General features: G+C 37.3%; 6 protein-coding genes across 7 annotated transcripts; 3 read left to right on the forward strand and 3 right to left on the reverse strand.

Annotated features, from left to right (window-relative positions):
* Window positions 1-1,035: 1,035 nt before the first annotated feature.
* Mkrn1 (Makorin 1) lies at window positions 1,036-6,420 on the reverse strand. 2 transcript variants are annotated; one of them, XM_017179014.3, is made up of 4 exons: window positions 6,317-6,420; window positions 4,925-5,795; window positions 3,035-3,308; window positions 1,036-2,853 (listed from the first exon to the last, which is right to left on the reverse strand). In XM_017179014.3, the coding sequence occupies exons 2-4, from the start codon at window positions 5,734-5,736 to the stop codon at window positions 2,755-2,757; spliced, it is 1,185 nt and encodes a 394-aa protein (XP_017034503.1). In that variant the 5' UTR covers window positions 5,737-5,795; window positions 6,317-6,420; the 3' UTR covers window positions 1,036-2,754. The 2 variants fall into 2 exon arrangements, with proteins under 2 accessions (XP_017034503.1, XP_017034502.1); XM_017179013.3 differs by having other exon boundaries at window positions 6,285-6,375.
* A 1,150-nt stretch (window positions 6,421-7,570) lies between these two features.
* Window positions 7,571-10,039, forward strand: ppk5 (pickpocket 5). Its single transcript, XM_017179012.2, has 6 exons — window positions 7,571-7,724; window positions 8,227-8,326; window positions 8,402-8,662; window positions 8,932-9,142; window positions 9,207-9,792; window positions 9,851-10,039. Exons 1-6 carry the CDS (start codon window positions 7,571-7,573, stop codon window positions 9,961-9,963), a joined length of 1,425 nt encoding a protein of 474 aa, XP_017034501.1. The 3' UTR covers window positions 9,964-10,039.
* Window positions 10,040-13,177: 3,138 nt separating this feature from the next.
* On the reverse strand, window positions 13,178-15,261 carry LOC108083234 (zinc finger protein 271). The gene is made up of 2 exons (XM_041775352.2): window positions 15,130-15,261; window positions 13,178-15,060 (listed from the first exon to the last, which is right to left on the reverse strand). The coding sequence occupies exons 1-2, from the start codon at window positions 15,135-15,137 to the stop codon at window positions 13,278-13,280; spliced, it is 1,791 nt and encodes a 596-aa protein (XP_041631286.1). The 5' UTR covers window positions 15,138-15,261; the 3' UTR covers window positions 13,178-13,277.
* A 661-nt stretch (window positions 15,262-15,922) lies between these two features.
* Window positions 15,923-17,509, forward strand: Rpn10 (regulatory particle non-ATPase 10). The gene is made up of 3 exons (XM_017179038.3): window positions 15,923-16,081; window positions 16,183-16,323; window positions 16,381-17,509. Exons 1-3 carry the CDS (start codon window positions 16,056-16,058, stop codon window positions 17,387-17,389), a joined length of 1,176 nt encoding a protein of 391 aa, XP_017034527.1. The 5' UTR covers window positions 15,923-16,055; the 3' UTR covers window positions 17,390-17,509.
* A 1,115-nt stretch (window positions 17,510-18,624) lies between these two features.
* COX8 (Cytochrome c oxidase subunit 8) lies at window positions 18,625-19,091 on the reverse strand. Its single transcript, XM_017178960.3, has 2 exons — window positions 18,911-19,091; window positions 18,625-18,818 (listed from the first exon to the last, which is right to left on the reverse strand). Exons 1-2 carry the CDS (start codon window positions 19,019-19,021, stop codon window positions 18,723-18,725), a joined length of 207 nt encoding a protein of 68 aa, XP_017034449.1. The 5' UTR covers window positions 19,022-19,091; the 3' UTR covers window positions 18,625-18,722.
* Window positions 19,092-19,764: 673 nt separating this feature from the next.
* On the forward strand, window positions 19,765-20,488 carry LOC138928383 (uncharacterized). The gene is made up of 2 exons (XM_070285453.1): window positions 19,765-19,834; window positions 19,895-20,488. The coding sequence occupies exon 2, from the start codon at window positions 19,898-19,900 to the stop codon at window positions 20,486-20,488; it is 591 nt and encodes a 196-aa protein (XP_070141554.1). The 5' UTR covers window positions 19,765-19,834; window positions 19,895-19,897.
* The last annotated feature ends 3,693 nt before the right edge of the window (window positions 20,489-24,181 follow it).

Consider the following 24,181-nt stretch of genomic DNA (forward strand, 5'->3'; position numbering starts at 1 on the left):
TTTTTTTCCAGCAATAAATATAGTCTATTGCACTCATGTACATAGCATTCTAATGGTTAATGACTTTTTGAAATCGACCAAGTAGTTTTTGAGATTAGTCAATAACAGTCATAATAGTAATATAAAGTATGATACAATTATACAAGATAGTACTGTCGGAAAAATAAGCCCTAGTTCGGCTTATCAAACTGTGAGTGATACGGGTATAGCCTGAAAATTAGGGTGAAATGACAATAGCATGTGTTTATGAGATTGTACATGGGGCTTAAAATGTTCCATTTCTTAAAGTTGTTGATCCGGCTCGTCAGTTTTATTTTGGTTTTTCTATTATATTTCGGCTGCTCATCGGCAAACGTAATCATTTTGTGTTTCACATTATGCGTTGTTTTTGTTTCTGTATGTCTAGTCTTTTGTTTAAATTCTTAATTCTGAAATGTATTCTAGTCTTAAAGAAAAATTCTTGTTAGTCGTATTTCCTTCAAGTCTGCATTTTAGAATTCGCTCCCACATCTTTCTTCGAAATTCATATTTAGGTGTTCTTATCAAACTTGTACTAACGTTTTTGCGAGAAAAATTGCAGAGGCAATGACTCAATGAATAAGCCAAGCTGTCAAAACGAGACCTAAACCCGAACGATTTGGCCCAGACGAAACTATTGTATAATTTGTATGTGTTGAACATACTCTATAGATTTCAAAGAGATCAGCCACTTTCTGAAAGCGTCACAACTACCGGCACACAAGTAAGTTAAAAATTTAATGAGTCTTACCAGAGAATCCGCTGGAGCCTTCGCAAGTTCGCAAGAGCCTTCATAAACGAAGCCTTTTCTTCCGGGACAAAAACAGAGCCGGCTGCTGATTGGTTTCGTTTTTGCTCAGCAGTCGTCCGTCCGTCAGCTAATAAAAACCGTTGCGCCTGTAAATAACTTAAGCTTGAAGATTATTTAAGGATCTAGGCTGGCAATTGAATGTGATTACTTAACTTTAGTTTAATTCCATAACAGATTATTTATTAAATAATAAGGGCATATTCCAGTTAGGTTAGGTTTTTTATTCATTTATTTCATTCCTGCTTTTATTATCAACATAAAGTTACAAATTGTATTTTTAATCTAATCTAGGTACAACTTCAGCCAGATTGGTTATTTTTTTTTGTTTTGAACAATTTTAAAAATGGGAAATGGCACAATTAGTATTCGATTCAAGGCTCTTGGTATAAATCCGCTTTAAAAGATATTCAATTTTTCAACGAACCTGAATATTGTATCTTTTTACAAGTATTAATTAGTAACTTGGAAAGATGTTTTGATTTACGAGTTTTTTCCGTTGAACAATTTTGTTTTTAAATCCAGTTCAAAAATTATAGAAAAATATCACTTCTGGATGGTTTTACTCGGGAGTTAATATCGGACAAACTCATAATTTCACAACACAAAAATACAAATGATTAATTAACTAAACTACGCACCCTCATACTGTTTAAGCAATCTGGCTATTTGAGCCATTTTTTACGAACATTATGTGAACAGAGTGCGTTTTTGTGATACTAACAAAGAGAGAGATGGGAACAAAGGCGTTGCCATAGCATGTATTTGTTGAGCTGTTAAGCTGAATTGTACAATCTATATCATATTTCAACGACCATTTGTTTGATTTTTAAAACTATATATACTTAATACCAATTACTCATAAGATATCTGTTTTTTTTTCGTTTGTCAACTATGAATCACATACAAATGGGTTCCAGAGACCGGCGGCGTACCCGATTCTATGCAATTATTGAGATTTTCATTTCATTTAATTGAAGTTTCTTCATTGATTTTAGGCTTTTAATTTTGAACATGTTGGGTTTACATATGTTAGTTCCCTTAGTTTATTAAATTGTTGATTTCCTAATGGACAACACAGTGTTTCTGTATCAGTAAAAACGAAAACATTTTAAAGAGGTACATTTCGAAAATATAAACTTAAAAACCATATACATACATTAGAGGATATACATACATATAGATTTGTGGTTTGTGTGCAAGGCATTTGGCATTATGCGCGTGGCCAACGATTACAAATATACTGAATTACATATATGTAGGTAGGCAATAGGAATACTCTAACATAGGGGCTGGGCTCATAACAATAACAAAAATTTCATTTATCGGCGAATGGGAACAGTTTCAAGATTTAATGTCTCTATGTCTATCTCTCCGCAATCGTACAAATAGACGTGCACCCGTACACATGTCGTTTGCAGTGTGCGTTTGCTTAGTTGTAGTTGGTAGTTGGTTAAAGATCAAAATGAGTAGAAAACCGATTTAAGAATGTATTTTATCTTTACAATTCAGTCTGAAAGGCATAGTTTACACGTTTTATATCACCTATTTTGAAAATGTACTGTTTGCTTCCTGCTTGTTTATCTCTAAAGTTGTGTAATCAAATTTAATGATATATCAACGTTCCTTTAGGTCTTTAAGTTTAACCACTTGCTAATGGTATTAAATATAATTTAATTTAATACAAGTACGGAAAAGTTGCTGTAAATTTCGTTGCATTAAGTGGAGAATAAATATTTATGTAAACCTAAATTTGGTACCCAAATACATCTTCTTTTTGTTTAATTTCGCTTTCGATATTTGGTTCAGTATCATTTATATATATCGTTTGAATATTGATTACGTTTCGCTGCGACAGTATATCCAAATTTTTGTGTGTGCTTTTCGGGATGTGGTTGATTCTTTGTTTATCATTTTGCTCCAGAAGCTTAGTCTTCATCGGAGAAATCGGAACTTTCGCTTAAATCACTTGAAAATATCTCCAGCCAATGATAATCCCGCCTGTCAACGTAGTCCCACAGATAAATCTAGAAAATGTATAACAGCAATAATAAAATTCTGGGGTTTTCTTCAAGGATATTAACTCCTCTATATATTGCATTCAGAACTCTGCTAATTTAATATTGAAAAAGTATATTTTAAAACGATTTTTTTAACGAAATAAATAACAAATATATTTATGAAACTGATGATATATATAGTACTCACATCAAGTAGGTCCATTATTTCATTCTGGCTCTGTAGCTTTCGAGTACGCTTCGGCAATCCCACATCGACAATATCTCCATTGGGAAGAGCATGCTTATAGAAACATTTGTTACCAAAGGGACACTTGCCCTCGCCTTTTTTGAAGTATTTGCAGTCCTTAGCTCCTAAGGCGACGCGATAATCATTGAGCAGTTTGTCCTTCTCCTCCTTGGTCTCCACCCAAAATGCACTGGGACAGACAAAGTCCGAGCACACGCGGCATTCGGGACAGGCTCTACAAAATGACAAATTTACCAAACGATTAAAATGAAACTTCTTCGGTAAAATTGAGTTTCTATACCCTTGCAGTTACTACATAGCCATTAAAAATGAATTAATAGATATTATCATTTATACGTAATTTTTTTTAAGAATATAAGGAAAAATTGAATAATATAAATAATTATTTTGTTTATTTACTATATCTACTTTTAAGGTTTGATTCATATGACGGGTTCAAAAATGGTGTGTTTAAAAGTATTTTTCTTTATTCGATTTCGTTACAAAGTTACCTCACTAAGAAGAAATGCTCTTCAGAGCAGCTTACTCCTGCAATGATTATTTCCCTAGCGCTTTTCTCGAAACCACGTTTTTTCCCATTGTTCCACACGATTTCTTGAAAACCAACTTAACCGATTGCCGTGAAATGTATAGAATATGTTCAGCATACATGCAAACATCGTATGAACTAGGATCGTTTGATAAGTAGATTTGTTTTTTTACACAGCAAAATAGACAAAAACAAGATATTTATAAAATATCCTAGTTTTAGCGATATCTGTATTCATCCAGATCATAATGGTATTTAACATCTGTTAACCACGTTCGCCAGAACCTTGTTGACCATGACACTAGATTTTTTTTTCAGTGTAGTACTTTGGCACCCCAATATTTCGCAAATTTGACAATATTTCAACTTTAAAAAAAAAATCCGAAAAATACATTACACTTTACTTAATAAAAAAAAAACTCAAATTGCTAAGTCTTAAGGGGGTCTTCTCATTGGGCAACTTTTTTTTTCGATTTTTTTTTTTGCATTTATTTATAGCTTGGGATATTGTGTATATGTCCCCAAATGGATTTTTAGAAATTCGAAATACTTTAGAAGATACAGCCTTTTTTGTGAAGCAAGGTCTTCGCAAAATGAGCTTTTTTTCAAACTTCAAACGCGTTTATCTCGAAACCACGTTTTTCGAACTGGCGGCCATGATATTTCCAGTTCAACTGAACCGATTTTCATGAAACAAAGTGGAATTGACGCAGAATTGTCACCATTCTCGGGTGACGGAACAGATTAAAAAAAAAATTTATTTTTTATTTTTTTTTTTACACTAAACTACAAAAAAAGGCCGAAAGCGAAATTTTTTTTTTTAATGGCCGCCATTTTGTTTAAAAAATTTTTTTTTTAAATCTGTTCCGTCACCCGAAAATGACATCTATTCTGATTATAACCCCGTTTTTTTTTCATTTCGGACGCTCTGGAGACCCTGAATCGTGGCCGCCAGGACGACACCTTTTTTTCGACCACCAATTTTGAAGTCTCATTACTCTTTGAAAAACCCTCGTAAGAAAGAAAGAAAGAACGAGAACAACTTTTTAGTTACTTTGAAAATTTTTGAATACAATAAATAAAAAAAGTTTTCAATTATTCGTTTCGTTTTCAAATAAGAATTTTTTTAAAAAGGGTCCAAAAAACGGCTTTTGAATGAGAAGACCCCCTTAAGCGCTCAGGAAAATGTAAAAAAAAACCGTTAAAAAAATTTAAAACGGCTGTCGAATCGGTCAACCCCCTTCATAAACATGACATTTTAAAAATTAAATAAAGGCTTTTGATCATTTCGTATCACTTACCGCGTTATTTTATGTTCAAATTGTTTGGCCTGACGCCATGTGCGAATGCACTCCAGGCAGAATATGTGGTTGCAATTGGGCAGGATTCCGAATCGCTTTTCGCGACCAGCCTTCTCCATGATCGTGTCAAAGCATATGCCGCACGTCTTGTCCTTGGATCTGGCAATGGCGAACGAGAGCTCCATCGCCTGCTCGTGCTGCTGTAGGCATTCGCGGTTGTGCTTCTTACGCTGGGCTTGATCCGTGGGATGCAGGCAATATTGGTCGCACATTTCGCAAAGCTCCATGTGGATACGGTACGGGCAATGCTCTCCCCAAACGCATGGGCTTTCGTACGGACAGACCTCGTCCAAGGAAGCGGGCTTGATCAAAGTAAAGTCCCGTTTGTTGTTGAGGGACGATGGCCCGCCAACAACTTCGGCCCAGGAGACGGGGTTACACTCCACAACGCCCGACGCAGCCTCCATGTCGGTTTCCGTTTTCGCCCCCGCCTCTGAGCCCTCGCTTTGTTCCATGGGAGGAGGAATTCGCTTTTGGCTGGGCACAAACACTGGTGCGTTTACCCAGTTTCGCTGCTGGCTGATGGTGCTGTTGATGCTATGGCTGCAGCTAGTGCTGGGCCGGGGACTCTCTGCTGGGACAACCTCGGCACGCTGCTCCTCGCATTCCGGACGGCCGCGAGTGAGGTCGTGGGAGAAGCGGCAAAGCTCCCCGAACCGACAAATGCCCCGCACGTAGTAGCGGCAAATGGTCTGACTCCGGCCAAGGGCCATGCCGCTGATGGCTGGATCGCTGCTTGCGACGGCACTCATTTTGCTATACAATTGCAAAAGGGTTTGATTTTACAAATCTGACAACTCTCAACGATGACCTAAAAATAAAAGCAACCGTTTTTCAATAGCTCTGGTCTTCATTCTCCTCCGAAAGTTTGCATTAATTTTTCCTCCTGCATTTATGTTTGTATGTAAGTACACTTGTGCGTACTTACCCTCAGACTGCGTTATGTACAAACATACATACAATGTACCTACAGACACAACAACTGCGTACATAGGCACTGGTGTACAAACATAACCACAGTGTGTGCTATGCAAATTACTGAAGAAAACACGCATCGAATGCATATAAAAAATGGTTCTTGCACTACGTTTTTTTTCTTAGCATCTTAGCTAAATATGCAAAAGTCAGTAGATATGTATGTAGATATGTACACTGTTATAGGCGATGTAAGGATTAAAGTTCTTGGGTACTAAGAGAGCCCCATCAAGCGCTACCAATTTATTAATTTAGTCCTTATTCAATGGCTTACTGACAATTACAATTACTTAATGCCTAAGCTTTTTAACCCCAAACCACTTACAAATTGTTGGCTTTGTCGTTTTATGCACTCACATTCACAATCTTTTTTTTCGCTTGTATAGTGTGACCAAAGTGAGCGACAAAGAAAATCACATACATAACAAACCGTTAAAATCAATAAAAGTTGGCATGTTATCGATAAAGTAAGGTACGGTGTGATTTTTTATTTTGAAGTGTGATTGCTCTAAAAACTAGTTCATTGGGTTTTTTGAGAACGGGTTGACAATCGGCTCTATTTAAAAAACAAACCTCTTGATGCTTCGTTTTGGAATTCAATTGGTCTCTATCTCTTTCTTGGACAGTGTATGCGCGTCTCAAAAAATGTTTTCCATTCCACTCTTATCTAGTATTTTTTTCTCTAATACGACCGCCGACGAATAATCGTTCTTGACTATTTTTTTCTGGCTTTAAAACTGTGTTCGTAACGTACTTAACTAAAATCGGATTTCTAAATGAAATATTTTTAAATTGATTAGGAAAATCGACATCAAAGGCAACAAAATAATTTCATTAACGATTTTTTTAATGAGAACGAAAAGAAGAAGAACGACAACTTGCTGGTTGTTTGCTTGTTTTGAAAGATCAAAATTTTGTGGTCAAAACATGTGAAGGCAAAATTAAATAAAATTAGCTAGGATGTAAATTTGAAGTTAATAAAAGGCCTTGACAAGGCCAACGTTATCAGCAAAGTAACGCGATATATCGCCAATATTTTCAGTAAGTCGATATTTTCAGTCGTCAAGGGAGTACTAGGTTTTAATTTACAACTTTTAAAAAGTTACAAATTTCGCTCAAACAATTTTGCAACCCAATTTTCAAGAATTTAGTACTGGGCTTAGTTCTATTATTATTCTAAATTGTACTGTAATGGAACTATTTTTAGATAATGCTGCCTGCCATATGTGAATTTGGAAAAATCAGCCAAAACAACTTCTTTTTTCACATCTTCAATTTGTTTTATTTTTACCAATCATTTTATTTTAATCCACGTGGGCGACGTGCGCGACATGGTTAATTGGTTTCACTAATGGCGCTGCAATAATTAGTACACCAGTGGACATTTTCAAATAGATAATGAATAATTTTGTTACCGGTGTAATTAAATGGAGTTCTCTAAGTGCGTAAAGCAATTAGACGAAACCTTGTGTTCCACATTATTCATTAAGCCGTCTAAAAAGACAGTCGCGTATGATTAAAAAAAAAACGATGAGTGTGTTAAAAAATATTTATGTGCAAATATTGAACATTCGTCAAAAAGCAGAGAAAAGATTTCTTCGGAATACATCGATGGAAGTACTTAAATATATTATTGGTGACAATAATTTCTCATGGTGGATCAAAATTTATTTTATACTCATTTCGGCTGCGGTGGTATTCGTGTCCATAAACTTGGCAGTCGGAATTTACGATAAATGGGAGGACACCCCAGTAATTATTGGAAGTACGTTGCTTTTTAAAGTTCATAAAATGTTTTAATTTTTCCGGATGTATATATTTATCTATTAAAAATGTCCAAACTTTGCTCATTTTCCTAGATTCTCATACAAATTTAACGATCGTGACTAGGGCAGTTTAAAAGAAAATTAGAGGGAAAAGTTCTTTGACTGAGCTGTGATTCATTGTCAACTTTCACAAGTTATTTCATTTTATTACCAAATTGGGTTTTAATACTTAGGCAACTTAGCCTTAAGTAATACAGAGTGACAAGTTCATATTTAGTTAGTTTAAGCTCAATTAAAGTTTACACTTGGGGTTGTTAGTTAGTTTTTTATGTTTTAATTGTATTTACTTTCTAAATGTTTTTTTTTTTTTTTTTTTTTTTTTTTTTTTTTTTTTGCTTAATTGTTTACTTTTGATAGCTCTTCACTGATAATTCTACCCAAAATATAAATAATAAAAAAGAAAACATGTTTAGTAACGCTTAATTAATTTTATTTTTGCAGTAAGTCCTACCATGACTCCTATAGACCAAATTCCCTTTCCGGCTATAACGGTTTGTAATATGAACCAGGCAAAAAAGTCAAAAGTAGAGCATTTGATGCCGTAAGTATTCAGATATACTTATATTATACTAAATTATACTAATCTGTACACTTCTAAAATAATCCTCTTTTTAAGGGGATCGCTTGGATACGCCATGTTACAAAAGACTTGTTATAAGGACAGTAATTACTCACAGTATACGGAGGTTCAGAGTTCGAATGAAACCTTTCCCAGTTTCATAAAAAATATTTCGCAGAAGTGCCAGGATTTAATAGTATCGTGTACATTTCACCAAGAAAAAATACCCTGCTCCGATATCTTCAGAGAAATATTCGTCGATGAGGGACTGTGTTGTATATTTAATTTTTTGCATCCTTATTACTTGTACAAATTTCGGTTAGTTAAAAAAATAACACTTTTTTAGGTATTGTAAATCTACAGTATATATAAGTATGTCAAAATCAATACCTATCAGAATCAATACCATACTCGGCGGGATCGACCAAATGTCTTGTATAAAGCCGTCACAAAAATATTTAATTTAAAATTTTACAACGCCTTATACATAGAGTTTAATTCCATTGTTGTCTAACTTTAACCAACAGTATTATTTCAACTGCATGAGAAGTTTAAAAGTTAATAAAAATAAATTATATATATTTAAGGTCACCTTACATTCGGGACTACACATCTTCGAATAGGTTTGCCGATATTGCCGTCGATTGGGATCCCATTTCAGGATATCCTAAAAGATTACCATCGAGCTATTATCCCCGCCCAGGAGTTGGCGTTGGAACGGCTATGGGTCTACAAATTATTTTAAATGGACACGTCGACGATTACTTTTGCTCCTCCACAAACGGACAGGGATTTAAGGTTTTATCAGTTATCATTGGAAATGCAGCAGACAAACTAATATATGTATTTATTAATAAATTAGGTGCTTCTGTACAATCCAATTGACCAACCGCGGTTAAAGGAATCCGGATTGCCTGTAATGATTGGACATCAAACTAGCTTCCGCATAATCGCTAGGAGCACTGAGGCGTTACCCAATATTCGAAATATTGACAGGACTAAGAGGCAGTGCATCTTTAGCGACGAGCAGGAACTACTCTTTTATAGATATTACACTCGTCGAAATTGCGAAGCAGAGTGCGACTCTCTGTTCTTTTTAAGATTGTGCAATTGTATTCCGTATTATTTACCACTAATTTACCCCAATGCTTCTATTTGTGATGTGGTCCATTTCGACTGTTTAAATAAGGCAGAGCTGGAGATCTTCGACATCAATGGTTCCCACTGCAAAGAGCTCTGCCTGACCAGCTGTCATGATCTGATTTTCTTTCCTGATGCTTTTACCACCCCATTTAGTCAAAAATACATTAAATCCAAAAGCGATTATTTGCAAAATTTGTCAAGTGATTACATACGACAAAATCTGGCAGTAGTCAACTTTTTCCACACAGACAATTATTTTAGAAGCAGTGTAAGGACTTCGTACACTGGGCCAACCGAATATATGGGTATGATATTTTCTGAAAATAATTGTTTAAAATACTGATAAGATTTTATATTTTCAAGCTCTCACAGGAGGAATAATGAGCTTAATGATTGGATTTAGCGTAATCTTCATAGCCGAAATAATATACATAAGTGTTCTTATTTTATCAATGTTACTTTATTTAATGTTTTAAATGTCTTTAACCCGCATCTCCTAAAAATCGCTACAACGAATCTTTCTTTGTAAGAATAAAATGTACTTGAAAGGAAGTTTGGCGTATGTTCCTTCTCGTGGCTATATATACTAAAAAAAATATCCAAACTTATATTGTTTTTGTTTATATATTTATATGTTTATATATTTTATTCAAAGACGATTACAGAAAATTCTTCTTACGAACCCCACCAAACCCTGACACCATAGAAATGTTCAACTTTGCTTCTCTAGAGTACCAATCACCAGTAATTCATCAAAATTGTATCAAAGAAACTTCGGCATTGAATGATTGATGAATTTTCATACAAATTAGTGATGACATTAAAATTGTCATGTCATAGGCTGCCATTATTGACAAATTTATCAACCAAATCTGGGCTTTGTATTACGAAATTTGTAATCAACATTTAAGCCACAATTCATTACTATTCCTCTGACATTAATTTTATTTTTAAATAAAAAAAAATTAAAGATCAAAAATGTCGGCTTTGACACGATTGCAAAACCAAAGCCCAAGTTTACCATATGTATGTATGATGTATGATAATAAGACTAAGACTTATAAATAAATCGATTAAAATAAAGAATTCTTTCCATTAAAATAGAAGCAACGAAAACCTGTAGATTAACCATCGCACAGTTTTGCCTCTTTTACAAAGAGCGTTGCAAAATAGAAAGTCATGTTCGCAAAAACGTTTTTTGCATCACACAAAAAATGGGTAAATTGGTCTTCTTTCAGGTAATATTACACGTAATCCATTAAACCAATGGTCATGAATTTTGCTTTAAATGATATTTAAATTTATAAAATGTTTGTTTCATTTTTTCTCCTTTTATTGCCTAAAGTAGTCTATAAAAGCTGAAGCCGGCCACCGACTGCGCTATGCCTATAACTGCAAACAGATTCAGCATGTTGGCTGCATCATCTGACCCGTTAATTGCATCTCAGCGGCAAGTAAAGTCACTAAGAGGTATAAAATCATGTGAATATAGTCCATTATGCTTAGTCTATTAGAATGCTTAGTCTTTTAGAAATTTCCCAAATATATATAAATAGTACTTGACTCGCAATCTCTTAGAAGGCTCAAGAGATTCCACCCCGGCGATTTGTCTTCCCGTGTTGTTCGTTAATCTTTGTAAATATGTAAAAAGTTTGTAAATATCTGTAAATAGTCTAGGTCCATAGGAATATGTACCATATTTTATCAAACCTTTTAAACGCCAGGTAAAGTTCAAATGGCATTGAACGTTTCCGGCGAAAATATATAAAAAAAAAAAAATGGATAGTACTCAAAATGACCCCAAAGTCGTGAAGCAGTGTTACCAAATAGTTTAGAGAAATGGCGAAAAAGGGTCATACTGATACAATGGCAAACTGTTTTATATAAACATAACTTTATTATGTAAAATTAATATCAATTTAAAATACCTAAATCACCGGCTTCGTTTTAACTGCACTTATAAAGTATTTTTTTCCTTACATTTTCTATTCATATTGATATGAATTCATTTATTTCGCTTTAAAATCACTGATTTTTAGTTTATTGATCTGCCAATGCTTTTAGCTTTTTCGATCGCAACTTTTATCTTATTATGTGAAAGCGAAAAGTCAGAAAGGATTTTTTTATGGGGAGTTTTGCGGCTTTCAGAAAATGTATCTACTATTAATACCAGCCTTTGTACTTGTACTTGGCTTGAGTACAGAATCGGATAATGTAAACCCAATTTACCATACCCAAGAGTCCAAAAGCACAATTACTGAGTATTACAATGCCTCTGATCGTTTGAATATCTTTAAAAGATTGACTTAATATTTATAAAATTAGTTCCTTAAAAATACCATACAACGCAATGCGAAAATATAATATTCATACCGAGTTTTCGTCCGATAGAAATGAAAACTATCTGCAGCTCTGACAAATTTACAGTCCACTGGCAAAGTGCCAGTTATGGCCGTATGACACTCTAATGCAGTGTTTATTAATTATAGCCGTATGACACTGGCGCATTAATTAGAGACTTCATTAAAGATTTGACAGCGCTATAGCGTTTTACACAAAAGCGAGCAAGACGACTATATGGCGCTCTAATGCATTAGAATAATTTCAAAATTTCGAATGCATTAGCTACTTCATTGCCGCGAAAATCGAGAGATCTACATAATATATACTAGATACTCGATAACAAAATGCGGGTTTAATGATATGAAGAAAATTGTAATTGAAAAGTGTATTAGCCAGATCATTAGAGCGCGAAACTTAAAGTGGTCTCGCAGTGAGAATTTTATTTTTATATCATTTCACAGGTTTTTGAACTGAAAAAATATTAGAAAATTAGGAAAAATAATATGTTTTGCGGTGGCAAGGTTCTTGCGGTGTAAAATTAATTAAAATTTTTTTTTTGGTAATAATTAAAAAGAATTAAGCATCATAGGTTAAAAACATAAATTTAAAGGATTCTGCATTTATTTATGCAAGAATACTTCGACGAGGAATTCAGAAATTCATAGTAATACGCCGCGAATGGCGGCCGATTTTATTGTTTACCTCTTTCGATCGGTGTGACCGTAGTCGTGTTACCACAATAATCCAAGCAAAATTACACATATAGTTGTCTCTTTCAAGGTTCTAGTGAAGTAGCTAATAAATTAAAAATAAAATAAATGAAAAGGAAATAAATTATACTGTTATAGGCCCATAATTAATGCGATAGTATCATCATAGTATTACCCACGAAAATTCATGCATAATAATCAGTATTCAGCCTTTGTGTTTTCTCCAGTTTCTACGTGTATTCGAAACGAAAGTAGTAAACTTTTTCAAAAAAAAACAAAAAAAAAATATATATATATATATATGTATATATAAGAAAGGGAAAACAATAAATATTTGCGTCTGTATTGATCGAATATTTACAATCTGTGAATTTACAAATATCTATGCATATAAAAAAATATTATAGCTGGGAGAGTGTTTCGTGTCGAGCTTAAAGGGGCTCAATGGAGTAGGGCAAGCAAAGCATACCAAAGGGCATAGCGACATAAGTCCGACGACATATATCCGCCCGGTACATTTTTCGAGCGGAGATATGTCGCGCGGACTGATGTCGCTTTGCCATACCAAAGTATTATACTATTTTCGTCAGAATAAAAACAAACTTTTAATTCAAGTAAATTTATTTATTTGTGCAAGCTAATGTGCAGGTATCATTTATGTTAGTTAACAATCCAGTTATTTATAAAGAAAGAAAAAAATTTTGATTGGTCCTTTTCAGAGAAAAAAAATAGTCAAACTATTGAATGTGAGTTCGAATATGAAAATTAAGAGTATTTTTATGGGAAAATGACTTTGAGCAGTGGGAACACTTGTATGGTCGCTCTCCAGTGTGAGTTCGGATGTGTGCGTTAAGAGTAGTTTTATGGGTAAACGACTTTGAGCAGTGGGAACACTTGAATGGTCGCTCTCCAGTGTGATTTCGGTTATGTGCAGTCAAATTACTTTTCTGGGAAAATGACTTTGAACAGTGGGAACACTTGTATGGTCGCTCTTTAGTATGACTACGGATATGTACATTAAGAGTACCTCTCTGGGAAAATGACTTTGAGCAGTGGGAACACTTGAATGGTCGCTCTCCAGTGTGATTTCGGTTATGTGCAGTAAAACTACTTTTCTGGGAAAATGACTTTGAGCAATGGGAACACTTGTATGGTCGCTCTCCAGTGTGAGTTCGGATGTGTGCGTTAAGAGTAGTTTTATGGGTAAACGACTTTGAGCAGTGGGAACACTTGAATGGTCGCTCTCCAGTGTGATTTCGGTTATGTTCAATCAAACCACTTCTCTGGGTAAACGACTTTGAGCAGTGGGAACACTTGAATGGTCGCTCTCCAGTGTGAATTCGGTTATGTGCAGTCAAATTACTTCTCTGGGAAAATGATTTTGAGCAATGGGAACACTTGTATGGTCGCTCTCCAGTGTGAAATCGGATGTGCCTTTGCAGATGAATTGGCGCGGAAAATGACTTTGAGCAGTGGGAACACTTATGCGGCCTCTCACCCGTGTGAGTTCGGATGTGTCTCTGCAGATTAAGTTGCCCGAGAAACGATTTTGAGCAGTGAGAACACTTGTATGTTTTTTCTACAATACAATTCCTGATGTGTGTATTGAGATTACTTCTCTGGGAAAACGTCTTTGAGCAGTGGTAACACTTGTACAGTCGCTCTGCAGTGTGAGTTCGCATATGTACATTAAAATAGCTTTTATGGGAAAACGACTTTGAACAGTGAGAACACTTGTATGGTCGCTCTTTAGTGTGACTACGGATATGTACATTAAGAGTACCTCTCTGGGAAAATGACTTTGAGCAGTGGGAACACTTGAATGGTCGCTCTCCAGTGTGATTTCGGTTATGTGCAGTCAAAGTACTTCTCTGGGAAAATGACTTTGAGCAGTGGGAACACTTGTATGGTCGCTCTCCAGTGTGAGTTCGGATGTGCTCGTTGAGAGTACTTTTATGGGTAAACGACTTTGAGCAGTGGGAACACTTAAATGGTCGCTCATCAGTGTGACTTCGGTTATGTGCAGTCAAATTACCTTTCTGGGAAAATGACTTTGAGCAATGGGAACACTTGTATGGTCGCTCTCCAGTGTGAATTCGGATGTGCCTTTGCAGATAAATTGGCGCGGAAAATGACTTTGAGCAGTGGGAACACTTATGCGGTTTCTCTCCAACGTGTGCATTAAGAATACTTTTATGGGAAGACGACTTAAGGAATTTATGCTTTTTCTTTCTCTCGCTGAAGCCAACACCGTGATTTACGTTGACTGGTAGATTTTTAGTATTTTTCATCTGGAGGTAGATCTGGTGGCTCGTCTCTATGGTTTGGCGTATCTCGAAGGCGGCTCGAGCACAGTGCAGGCAAGAGTCGCAGATGTTTTCGGGATAGCAATCTTCTTCAGAAATCTCGTAGGGAGTGCATTGAGTGATCATATCGGCGATGGAGATCCCTAGTCCTGGAGCGTTGTCGAATATGTTGATCATTACAGGTGACGTTCCCAGGCAAGCGCGACAGATTTGACTAAAATTGAATGCAGAAAATGTGTTTTGAAAAAGGGATTTAAGACCTTCAGTATTTAGATTGACTTACACTTCCATGACTTTAACTACTGAAGCTTTTTTTACTTGTATTATTATTATACTTGGATATATATGTGGTACAGTTTTAAAATCCCGCAGAATTCAGAGTGGGTAAAACATATGATCACAATTTTTCATCCTGTGGATTAGAGGTGTGGAAAAATCTATGATTTCTCGACTATCGATAACAACATCAATGTTGTTTTCCAATATACTGGGTATTCTCTTTACAACTAAATAACCGAATTATTATTAAAATATACTAGATACTCGATAACAAAATGCGGGTTTAATGAAATGAAGAAAATTGTAATTGAAAAGTGTATTAGCCAGATCATTAGAACGCGAAACTTAAAGTGGCCTCGCAATGAGAATTTTGTTTTTATATCATTTCACAGGTTTTTGAACTGAAAAAATATTAGAAAATTAGGAAAAATAATATGTTTTGTGGTGGCAAGGTTCTTGCGGTGTAAAATTAATTAAATTTTTTTTTTTGGTAATAATTAAAAAGAATTAAGCATCATAGGTTAAAAACATAAATTTAAAGGATTCTGCATTTATTTATGCAAGAATACTTCGACGAGGAATTCAGAAATTCATAGTAATACGCCGCGAATGGCGGCCGATTTTATTGTTTACCTCTTTCGATCGGTTTGACCGTAGTCGTGTTACCAAAATAATCCGAGCAAAATTACACATATAGTGGTCTCTTTCAAGGTTCTAATAAAGTAGCTAATTAATGAAAACTGCATTATAGTGTCATACGGCCATAACCTTATAAACATTTTCATTCGCAAAATTCTCTTAACCATTCCATTCTCTAAATCCCAAGCTTTTGTTAGTATTTTTGTCCGGTCACACTATTTCAGCAAAATTCTGTTAACAAAGTACGCCATCATCAAAAATTTGTGAGAAGTGACAAGCAAAAATACGAAAATGGTTCTGGAGAGTACTATGATATGGTAAAATTATGTTTGTTTGCTAATAAGTTAGAGATTTGCAAGTTTTAGCGTATTGCTTGCAATGGTGGTTATTCCGGTACCTATAATTTGTGTGTTTTCAGCTTTGATAACAGCGACTATCAGCGCAATGGAGACTACTTCCCCACCCGTCTGAACGTCCAAAAAGATGGCATCAATCTCGTCTGCCTTACCAAGTTGCGATCGAATCCCGAGAACAACGTCGGCCTGATGACTCTGTCCAAGTAAGTGTGCTGCAGCCATATGCAACCTTATAATGGTATGATTTGTTTAACCTCCAGCACCGTGGAAGTGCTGGCCACGCTCACCAGCGATGTGGGACGGATCTTCTCGAAAATGCATCTTATCCAACCAAAGGGTGAGATTAACCTCCTAACCGGCATTCGTATTGCCCACCTAGTGCTGAAACATCGCCAGGGCAAGAATCACAAGATGCGTATCGTGGTCTTTGTGGGGTCGCCCATAAATCACGAGGAAGGGGATTTGGTGAAGCAGGCTAAGCGTCTTAAGAAAGAGAAGGTCAACGTAGATATTGTCAGCTTCGGCGATCATGGCAACAACAACGAGACGCTGACCGCCTTCATCAACGCCCTCAACGGGAAGGATGGCACCGGATCCCACTTGGTTAGTGTTCCCCGAGGCTCCGCTCTGTCGGATGCCCTGCTTTCGTCGCCCATTATCCAAGGCGAAGATGGAATGGGTGGTGCTGGCCTGGGTGGCAATGTCTTTGAATTTGGAGTGGATCCTAATGAGGATCCCGAGCTTGCTCTTGCCTTGCGCGTCTCTATGGAGGAGCAGCGCCAGCGCCAGGAGAGCGAGCAACGTCGTGCTAATACCGACAACACGGCACCTACTAGCGGTGATGTTGGTGGCGGCTCCGGTCAGGGCAATATAGAAAATGCCGCAGTGAGCAACGAGGCCAACACTGAGGAGGCAATGCTCCAACGGGCCCTGGCGTTGTCCACTGAAACTCCCGAGGATAACTTGCCGGACTTTGCCAATATGACCGAGGAGGAGCAGATCGCTTTTGCCATGCAGATGTCAATGCAGGATGCTCCTGATGATACAGTCACCCAACAAGCGAAGCGCCCGAAGACTGATGAAGCCAATGCTCCCATGGACGTGGACGAGGACTATTCGGAGGTGATTGGTGACCCGGCCTTCTTGCAGAGTGTGCTAGAGAATCTGCCTGGTGTTGATCCCCAGTCTGAGGCTGTTCGCGATGCTGTCGGATCCCTTAACAAGGACAAGGATAAAAAGAGCGACCCCAAGGACTCACAGGAGAAGTAAAACGCATCTATGATTATAGCTTATAAGCTCGTTTAAAACCTTTATATGCCCATTAAAATCATTTGTAAGCCCTTTCAAATTACGCTTCAAGTGAAAATACATATATTACAAATTTCACAAGCCGCTGATAAAAGGGTTTTATTTAAATTTGACTTAGATTGAGAAACAAAAAAAAATTCACCGTTTATAATAAACTTAATGTTTATTAAAAACAAAAATTGTATGTCTGAAGAAGGTTCTTGACTCTTACTCCCACGAATTCGTGGCCATTAGCTTCTCTTATCTCTTATTTTCTTGCAGCTGTAGCCAAGTCCAATCATATATTTGTACTAGTTTTAATTGGATCAACATTTAAAAATATAGTCGTCCCGTTTAGATCAATTTGAAAATTCCTATCTAACATAGACTTGATGGTTACACCACTTAAAATCTAATAAAAATCGATGTACCTACAAAAAAAGAAGTGCAATTGCGACCATAAAACGGTGATGCACTACATATGACCTTCGCGGCTCGCAGCAGGACTTCACCAAATATAATCCCAGAGCGATATTTCTGATGTATTATGTTCATATATATCTAATGAATTACGTAGGTATTTTTCAAAATACATACATACTTTTGCGGAAAATACAAGTGTTTCAACAAAAAGTTTTAGTTATTGTAATTAGGTATTATCTTTTGAATATCAAAATATTACATTACCTACTAGTATTAGGCTACTACACAATGTTTACGAAAAGATGTAAAAAATTCAGGTAAACATATTAACTTTGGTCCAAGTTCGGAAAAAAAGTAGAAGAAAGAAATGTGTGCAAAATAGAACACTTCAAGTTAAAAAAAAGAAGGCAGAACAACCAGTTATCAGGACATTTATAACTAAATCAAATAATCAAGTTCCGCTGAATATATGAAGAGCTCAGGAATTCACTCCAAGTATTCTTAGATTTCTTCCAAGCTAGGCATTTCGACATTTTTATGGCAAAGTATTATAATTATAGTCAATAGTTTGCAACACATTGATCAGCATCAACAGCGTAGTAAATTTAACAATGTCCGTCTGTCCGTGTTTACGTAAACTAGTCTCTCAGATTTTGAGTTATTTGAAGAGATTTTGCAGTCTTCTTTCTATTCTTATTATATATTACGATCTCATATATAAAGCTGCCATAGAAATGATTTCGAAATGTATAAACAAAAAAAACTCCGTAAACACGCATAATAAATCAGTCTGCTTAAGGTTCAATCCACTTTTGTTTATTTTTGGTTCTCGAAAACACCATTCTTTACTTTACATGGGTATTAACTATATGTGTCGGATGGAGCTGGAAGATTACTTCTCGCCCTTGTAATCCCGAATATGGTATAGCACCCAGGCAGGGATGAACAGAGACGCAGCACACATGCCGCCGCCCAGGATAACTTTCTCCTGCAATAAAAATAATAACAATTATGATTTGTTAAGAGGCATTGGTTTCCTCTTGGACGAGACATCCTCGTTATGCAACCAGGAAAACTTACGGCGGTGGAGACGTGCTTCGTTGGTGGGCCGGAGACAACCGACTGGCAACGGCTCTGCATGGCGCTACGGATAGCGGGCACCAGGAGACGAGCAGCGCTGTTTTGGAACATTTTAACAATAGCTTTTGGTTAAAATTCGCTGTCGGAAATCAATGGCGTAAGCTGAGTAAATATATATATATAATATATATATATATTTCCATCAACCATCGATATTTCACTTATCGATATTAAATTTTGATCTCATCACACTAACCAGATGCTATCATCGATAGTTCCACATCATCCCATCATCAATTTGTCCCATCCCACATCCCACATCCGTGTCTGTCTATCGTTATCGTCCATTCCCAAATAGCACTCTCTCGGATGAACGCTCTCAATTTGGGAATTCCATAAGCAAACCCCTGTTAAGCTCTCAATTTGGGAATTCCATAAGCAAACCCCTGTTAAGCTGTCATTTTAACAGAAAATTCTGTCAACCTGTGGAATTCCATAAGCAAAACCCTGTTAAGGACTCTGTTAATCTCATTATGTTACCGTATTCTGTTAAACTCTCATTTTAACAGAAAATTCTGTTAAACGCCCGCTCAATTTGGGAATTCCATAAGCAAACCCCTGTTAAGCTGTCATTCTGTGAAATTCCATAAGCAAAAGCCTGTAAAGAGGCGATTGCAGACTCAATTCTGTTAGCTTGATGATAACTTGTGTAAACAAGGTTTTGCTACATGCAATTTACATGTCAAATTTTTGAAACAAAAAACAAAGGGGGGCGTGATGGTGCAAAAGATCGCAAAAAATTTGAAAAGTCGTTGGACACTTTTTGGTTTTTTATTATGCGCTTTTTTATGATCGCTTTACCAAGGCTTCACTAGAAACGCGCTCGGTCACTTTAAAAACAAAGAAGGAAGCGAGAGGACGCGCGTAAGTTTGTGCCAAGTTTGTAAAATTAACAAAAAAAATTGAATTTTGTACGTTGTTTAGATCATGGGTATGATTGTATCGGTTAACGTACCACCAATCTTTGGTGTAGGTCCTGCACCAGCTCCCAATGCACCAGGTCCCAACAACGACCAACTCCAACCGCAAGCTGCACCAGCTCCCAACAATCACCAAATTCCATCGCAAGCTGCCCAGCGTGGCCGTCGACCCCGGCGTGGGCGCCATGGAAGGGGAGGGGGGGCAGCCGGTCACGTGCCAAATGCCGCCATCCCCGTTCCCCCGGCTAGAGGTGGCGCAAGGGGAGGTGGCGCAGTTCGAGCGGGAAGGATTGAACGAGTTGGGCCACCTGGGCCGAGAGGCCCGCGCGGCCGAAGAGGCTCGAGAGGACCGGCCGCTCAGGCAGCTCCAGGTCCGGCCGCTCCAGCTCCGGCCGCAGAGGCAGCTCCGGCCTCTCCAGCTCCGGCCGCAGAGGCAGCTCCGGCCTCTCCAGCTCCGGCCTCTCCAGCTCCGGCCTCTCCAGCTCCGGCCTCTCCAGCTCCGGCCGCTCCAGCTCCGGCCGCAGCTCCAGCTCCGGCCTCTCCAGCTCCGGCCGCTCCAGCTCCGGCCGCTCAGGACTTAAATAATAATCAATTGTAAATCATTTTTAATAAATTTACGTAAAGCAACCAATCTCAATTGCCTTTAATCTTTATTTGCGCGTCCATTATGGCCGCCATTTTGAATGCATGTATGTGTGCATGTATGCTTGCTACACCCTTGGCAGGCACATTTGTGTGTGTGACGCCGCCTGTTCTTTGCAAAGTGGACTTGTATTTGTATTATGCCGTTCGCTACACGCTACACGAGTCCTCATCCAAAATGGGGGTTGTCTTGAGACCTACGTACATATGTACATATGTATATAATACCGACGCGTTGGGTGAAGAAGCGAGGCCCATTCCCTCGGACTCGGTTCATCATCCGGCCAAGCGGGCGAGATCTCTGCCGCTTCATGCCAATTCAGTGTGGCTGTGCAGCCTGGTCAGCCCCTGGATGGTAACGTTTAATGAGGATCGCCTGCATCTAACTTTCGGAAGGCGGGAGCGAGGCTTGGACAGCCACATCTTTAATCCAGAGGTGTGTCAAGTGGTGGAGATTACGCTTTGGCTCAACATGAAGATGGAGTAATTCGAGTGCTTCACATTCTTGTTTTCGGTGAGAATTTTGACTTATGTACTTAAGTTTTAAGTTAAATCAACATTATTCTTTCAGTGTTCCTGATTTTGGCTTCGCCATCCAATGCCCGCTATGATGGCGAGGAGCTACACTGGGATCATCAAGCGAATTACTTGGTCGTTCCGTCCGTGGCCCATTTGACAGAGTTATTGCCAGCTTGACCATTGTCTGCTAATCCTCATGAGCTTCGAGTGCTCCGGCTCTGTTTAATCGCCCTTAATATAATGAATTGATTTGCCATGTTTTCTTCCAAATTTTTTTTATTTTAAAGGTTCAATATCTTATAAATATTGTATACAATTTTACATCGATCGTATAAAAATTTACAATAAAGGTTTTTATATCGGATGTTTTTGTGAACAGTTAGGAAAAATTGTTAAAATGTATTATTATTTGGTATTTAATTCATTAAGCTAACTTTAGCCGTTTCGCCACACTACTTAAGGGCTACATGAGCAAATTGAGATAACTACTCGATAACTAATACTAAAAGCAAATCGGTCAATTTAAGTTTTTATTATTATTATTTAATATAGTAAACGAACACTACCACCTACCACTTAAAAATCAATAAATTTACTTAATTTGTATTTACACTGTTTACCTTGAATATACAGATTTGAATAAAGTGGCCAACTTGATTTGGACTAACTGGTGTGGATACACTGGATATATGATATATACCGATATATATATCGGATCCGGCTTCCGGAAGTTATCATATCTCGTGTAAAGTTTCGCTATAATAGAAAAAGATGTTAAAATGTTAAAAAGAAATGTGTTTCAACCGGAGGAAGGATAAGCACGGCTATCTAGAACCCAATCCTTATCATGGGTGGGTTTTGCACAAGAGCAAGCAACTAATATTTCTGTCACAGCCTGCGATTATGTCGTGTGTGAGTGAGTGTGGTGTATTCGGCGTGATGGCTATGCTTTTGCCCGGATACCGGGTCAACAATTCCAATCTCCGGCGGACAGGGAATAATGTTTCTTTGAGTACATCACTTTATTCAGTAAGTGTAAATGCATTTGTGATTTTCTGTGTGTGTGAGATCCAGAAAATGAAGAAAGCTTTTCTTATCTTTTTTTCTAGCTGCCATGTCAGTACATAAATGTACATATGATATGTATGTTCGTATGTTCATTTTATTTATTAAGAAATATTTCTCCACCGCCACTATTTGCCCGTCATAGCAGTTGAGGTGTCATCATTCAATGCTCTCTGCGATTCTATGAGGAATTTGTGTACCCTGGCTCCAAGCATGTAGCTGTGAGCAGCCTCACCACGAAGGTCCCAGTTCTCTCCTGCGGCGGACTTACCAGACGTTTCTTGGTTCCGGGCTGGCGGATGAGCTGAATGCGGGGGTGGGTTTGAGGAATATACATATGTGGCCGCAACCTGGGACTCCAATACCCTGGTCCAGGACGCCTTGCCAGAGATTTTGGCCAAGACGCTGAAATCTTACTTTGACGGTGTCATCGATGTGCTGCATGTAGGTCTTCAAATTCCGCATCTAGATCTATATTTCTTAGCATATATATTTATATTTCCCAGTGCAACAGCAACAAAATGGTAAAGCAGGCTTGGCCTTAACCCCGTGAAGCCCAATGGGGCCATGTACATGAAGATCGGTGTGGACATCGAACCCCTTCCGGCCTTCCCAAGGATGACACCCACTTTGTCCTGAAGCTGGAGCTGGAGGTCAATGAGCAGAGTGTCTTCTGCCTGCCGGGAAACTTCTTTGAGTATTCGGGCTATGTGTGCGTCGTGCACACCATTCCAAAGACAATGATCGATGAGGCCTGCGCCAGCATAACCGAGTTCTGCGATCGCCATTTTAAGAAGGATTCGTGCGTCTTCGTTAAACATGTATTGCTGGACGAAGAGAATCTTGCCTTGTGAGCTGAACTGGAGCAAATATTATATATATATATTATGTATATTAATAATAGCTATATAATTTACTTATTATTCTTAAAAATAACATCAATAACCAAGCTTTTTATGTCTTGTTTCAGGCCATCTGGGCACTGCTCTTAGTGTTTTCATGCGGAATTGGAATTAAATTCAGGGAGTTCGAGGAATTTACATTGCGCAGCATGAACACGGGACTCTGGGCAGCGGCTTCCGGTCGGAATATTTGTAGCTGCCGGAACAGACACTGAAAAAGCTACCAAGATGAAACCCCGACTCCGACTTTTAACTCTTTCTAATATACCAGGGTAAGTGTGGCAGAAAGATGACGTTTGCCTTAAATTTGTCCGTCTTGAATTAGCCCGAAAATTCAATCCGATTCCTCCCTTGTTTTTAAATATATTAACTATTTGTTTCATTTAGCTTGCTTTGCAATTATCATTCTAATTAATAGTATATTTCGATAATTCAAACATACTTACCAACTCACTCCTTTTAAACATAGACTGTTTCGGAAGAAACCACTCTTCCTCATCAGTGATCTTTTACTTTCCAAAATAGGAAAATATGGTAGATCAGACAGTCATTTATTATTTGTATGTATTTACACAAAAATAAATTCTGCCATCCATGTTTTTTTACATGTTGAAATTAAAGTTCTTCATGACAACAACTGTAGTAATCAGTTAATTCTATAGATGAACAATGTTGTTTTCTATTCCTTAATTCTTGATTTATTTTAAGGATTTGATTTCTCTCGCTGGTGAATTTCTCATGCAGCCATTTGCAATGCCAATGCAACAATACTTTTATTAAGCGTATAAGTATGTTTCGTCTATGTGAAGCACATGGATCGGATATTGCAAACCAATATGGATATTTCATATTAGTTTCTTCAACACATTTCTTAAGAATTACATTCCAAATAAACGGTTGGTTTGGCCATGCTTGAAATTCTGCCATAAATATTTGAATATGCAGCACTGAGACTGCAAATATCGCATCTGAGGGATTTTTTAAATATAAATCACCATTGCTGCAGATTTTGTTTTTAATTAATTCCTCCGATTTATCGTTTAATTCATTGGAATTGTGTTTTACACATTTTAAACAACTTTCTACGGGGGAAAGATTAAAAACAAGGGTAGCTAGCAAATATCGAGTGGCCATATATAATGGCAAGTCTTTGATATTATATT

This window comes from Drosophila kikkawai, chromosome 3L (genome assembly GCF_030179895.1).
Source record: "Drosophila kikkawai strain 14028-0561.14 chromosome 3L, DkikHiC1v2, whole genome shotgun sequence".
Classification (NCBI taxonomy): Eukaryota; Metazoa; Arthropoda; class Insecta; order Diptera; family Drosophilidae; genus Drosophila; species Drosophila kikkawai.

Bases quoted from the DNA above. Each gene is read 5' to 3' on its own strand.
- LOC138928383 (XM_070285453.1), top strand. From the start codon at position 19,898: ATGGGTATGATTGTATCGGTTAACGTACCACCAATCTTTGGTGTAGGT.
- ppk5 (XM_017179012.2), top strand. From the start codon at position 7,571: ATGGAAGTACTTAAATATATTATTGGTGACAATAATTTCTCATGGTGG. The intron at 9,143-9,206 runs GTTTTATCAGTT...TTAATAAATTAG, and splicing joins CAAACGGACAGGGATTTAAG to GTGCTTCTGTACAATCCAAT. The intron at 9,793-9,850 runs GTATGATATTTT...TATATTTTCAAG, and splicing joins TGGGCCAACCGAATATATGG to CTCTCACAGGAGGAATAATG.
- Mkrn1 (XM_017179014.3), bottom strand. From the start codon at position 5,736: ATGAGTGCCGTCGCAAGCAGCGATCCAGCCATCAGCGGCATGGCCCTT. The intron at 3,309-4,924 runs GTAAGTGATACG...GTCATTTTGTAG, and splicing joins TTTGAACATAAAATAACGCG to AGCCTGTCCCGAATGCCGCG. The intron at 2,854-3,034 runs GTGAGTACTATA...TACATTTTCTAG, and splicing joins AAATAATGGACCTACTTGAT to ATTTATCTGTGGGACTACGT.
- COX8 (XM_017178960.3), bottom strand. From the start codon at position 19,021: ATGTTCCAAAACAGCGCTGCTCGTCTCCTGGTGCCCGCTATCCGTAGC. The intron at 18,819-18,910 runs GTAAGTTTTCCT...TTTTTATTGCAG, and splicing joins CGAAGCACGTCTCCACCGCC to GAGAAAGTTATCCTGGGCGG.
- Rpn10 (XM_017179038.3), top strand. From the start codon at position 16,056: ATGGTTCTGGAGAGTACTATGATATG. The intron at 16,082-16,182 runs GTAAAATTATGT...GTGTGTTTTCAG, and splicing joins CTGGAGAGTACTATGATATG to CTTTGATAACAGCGACTATC. The intron at 16,324-16,380 runs GTAAGTGTGCTG...TTTAACCTCCAG, and splicing joins GGCCTGATGACTCTGTCCAA to CACCGTGGAAGTGCTGGCCA.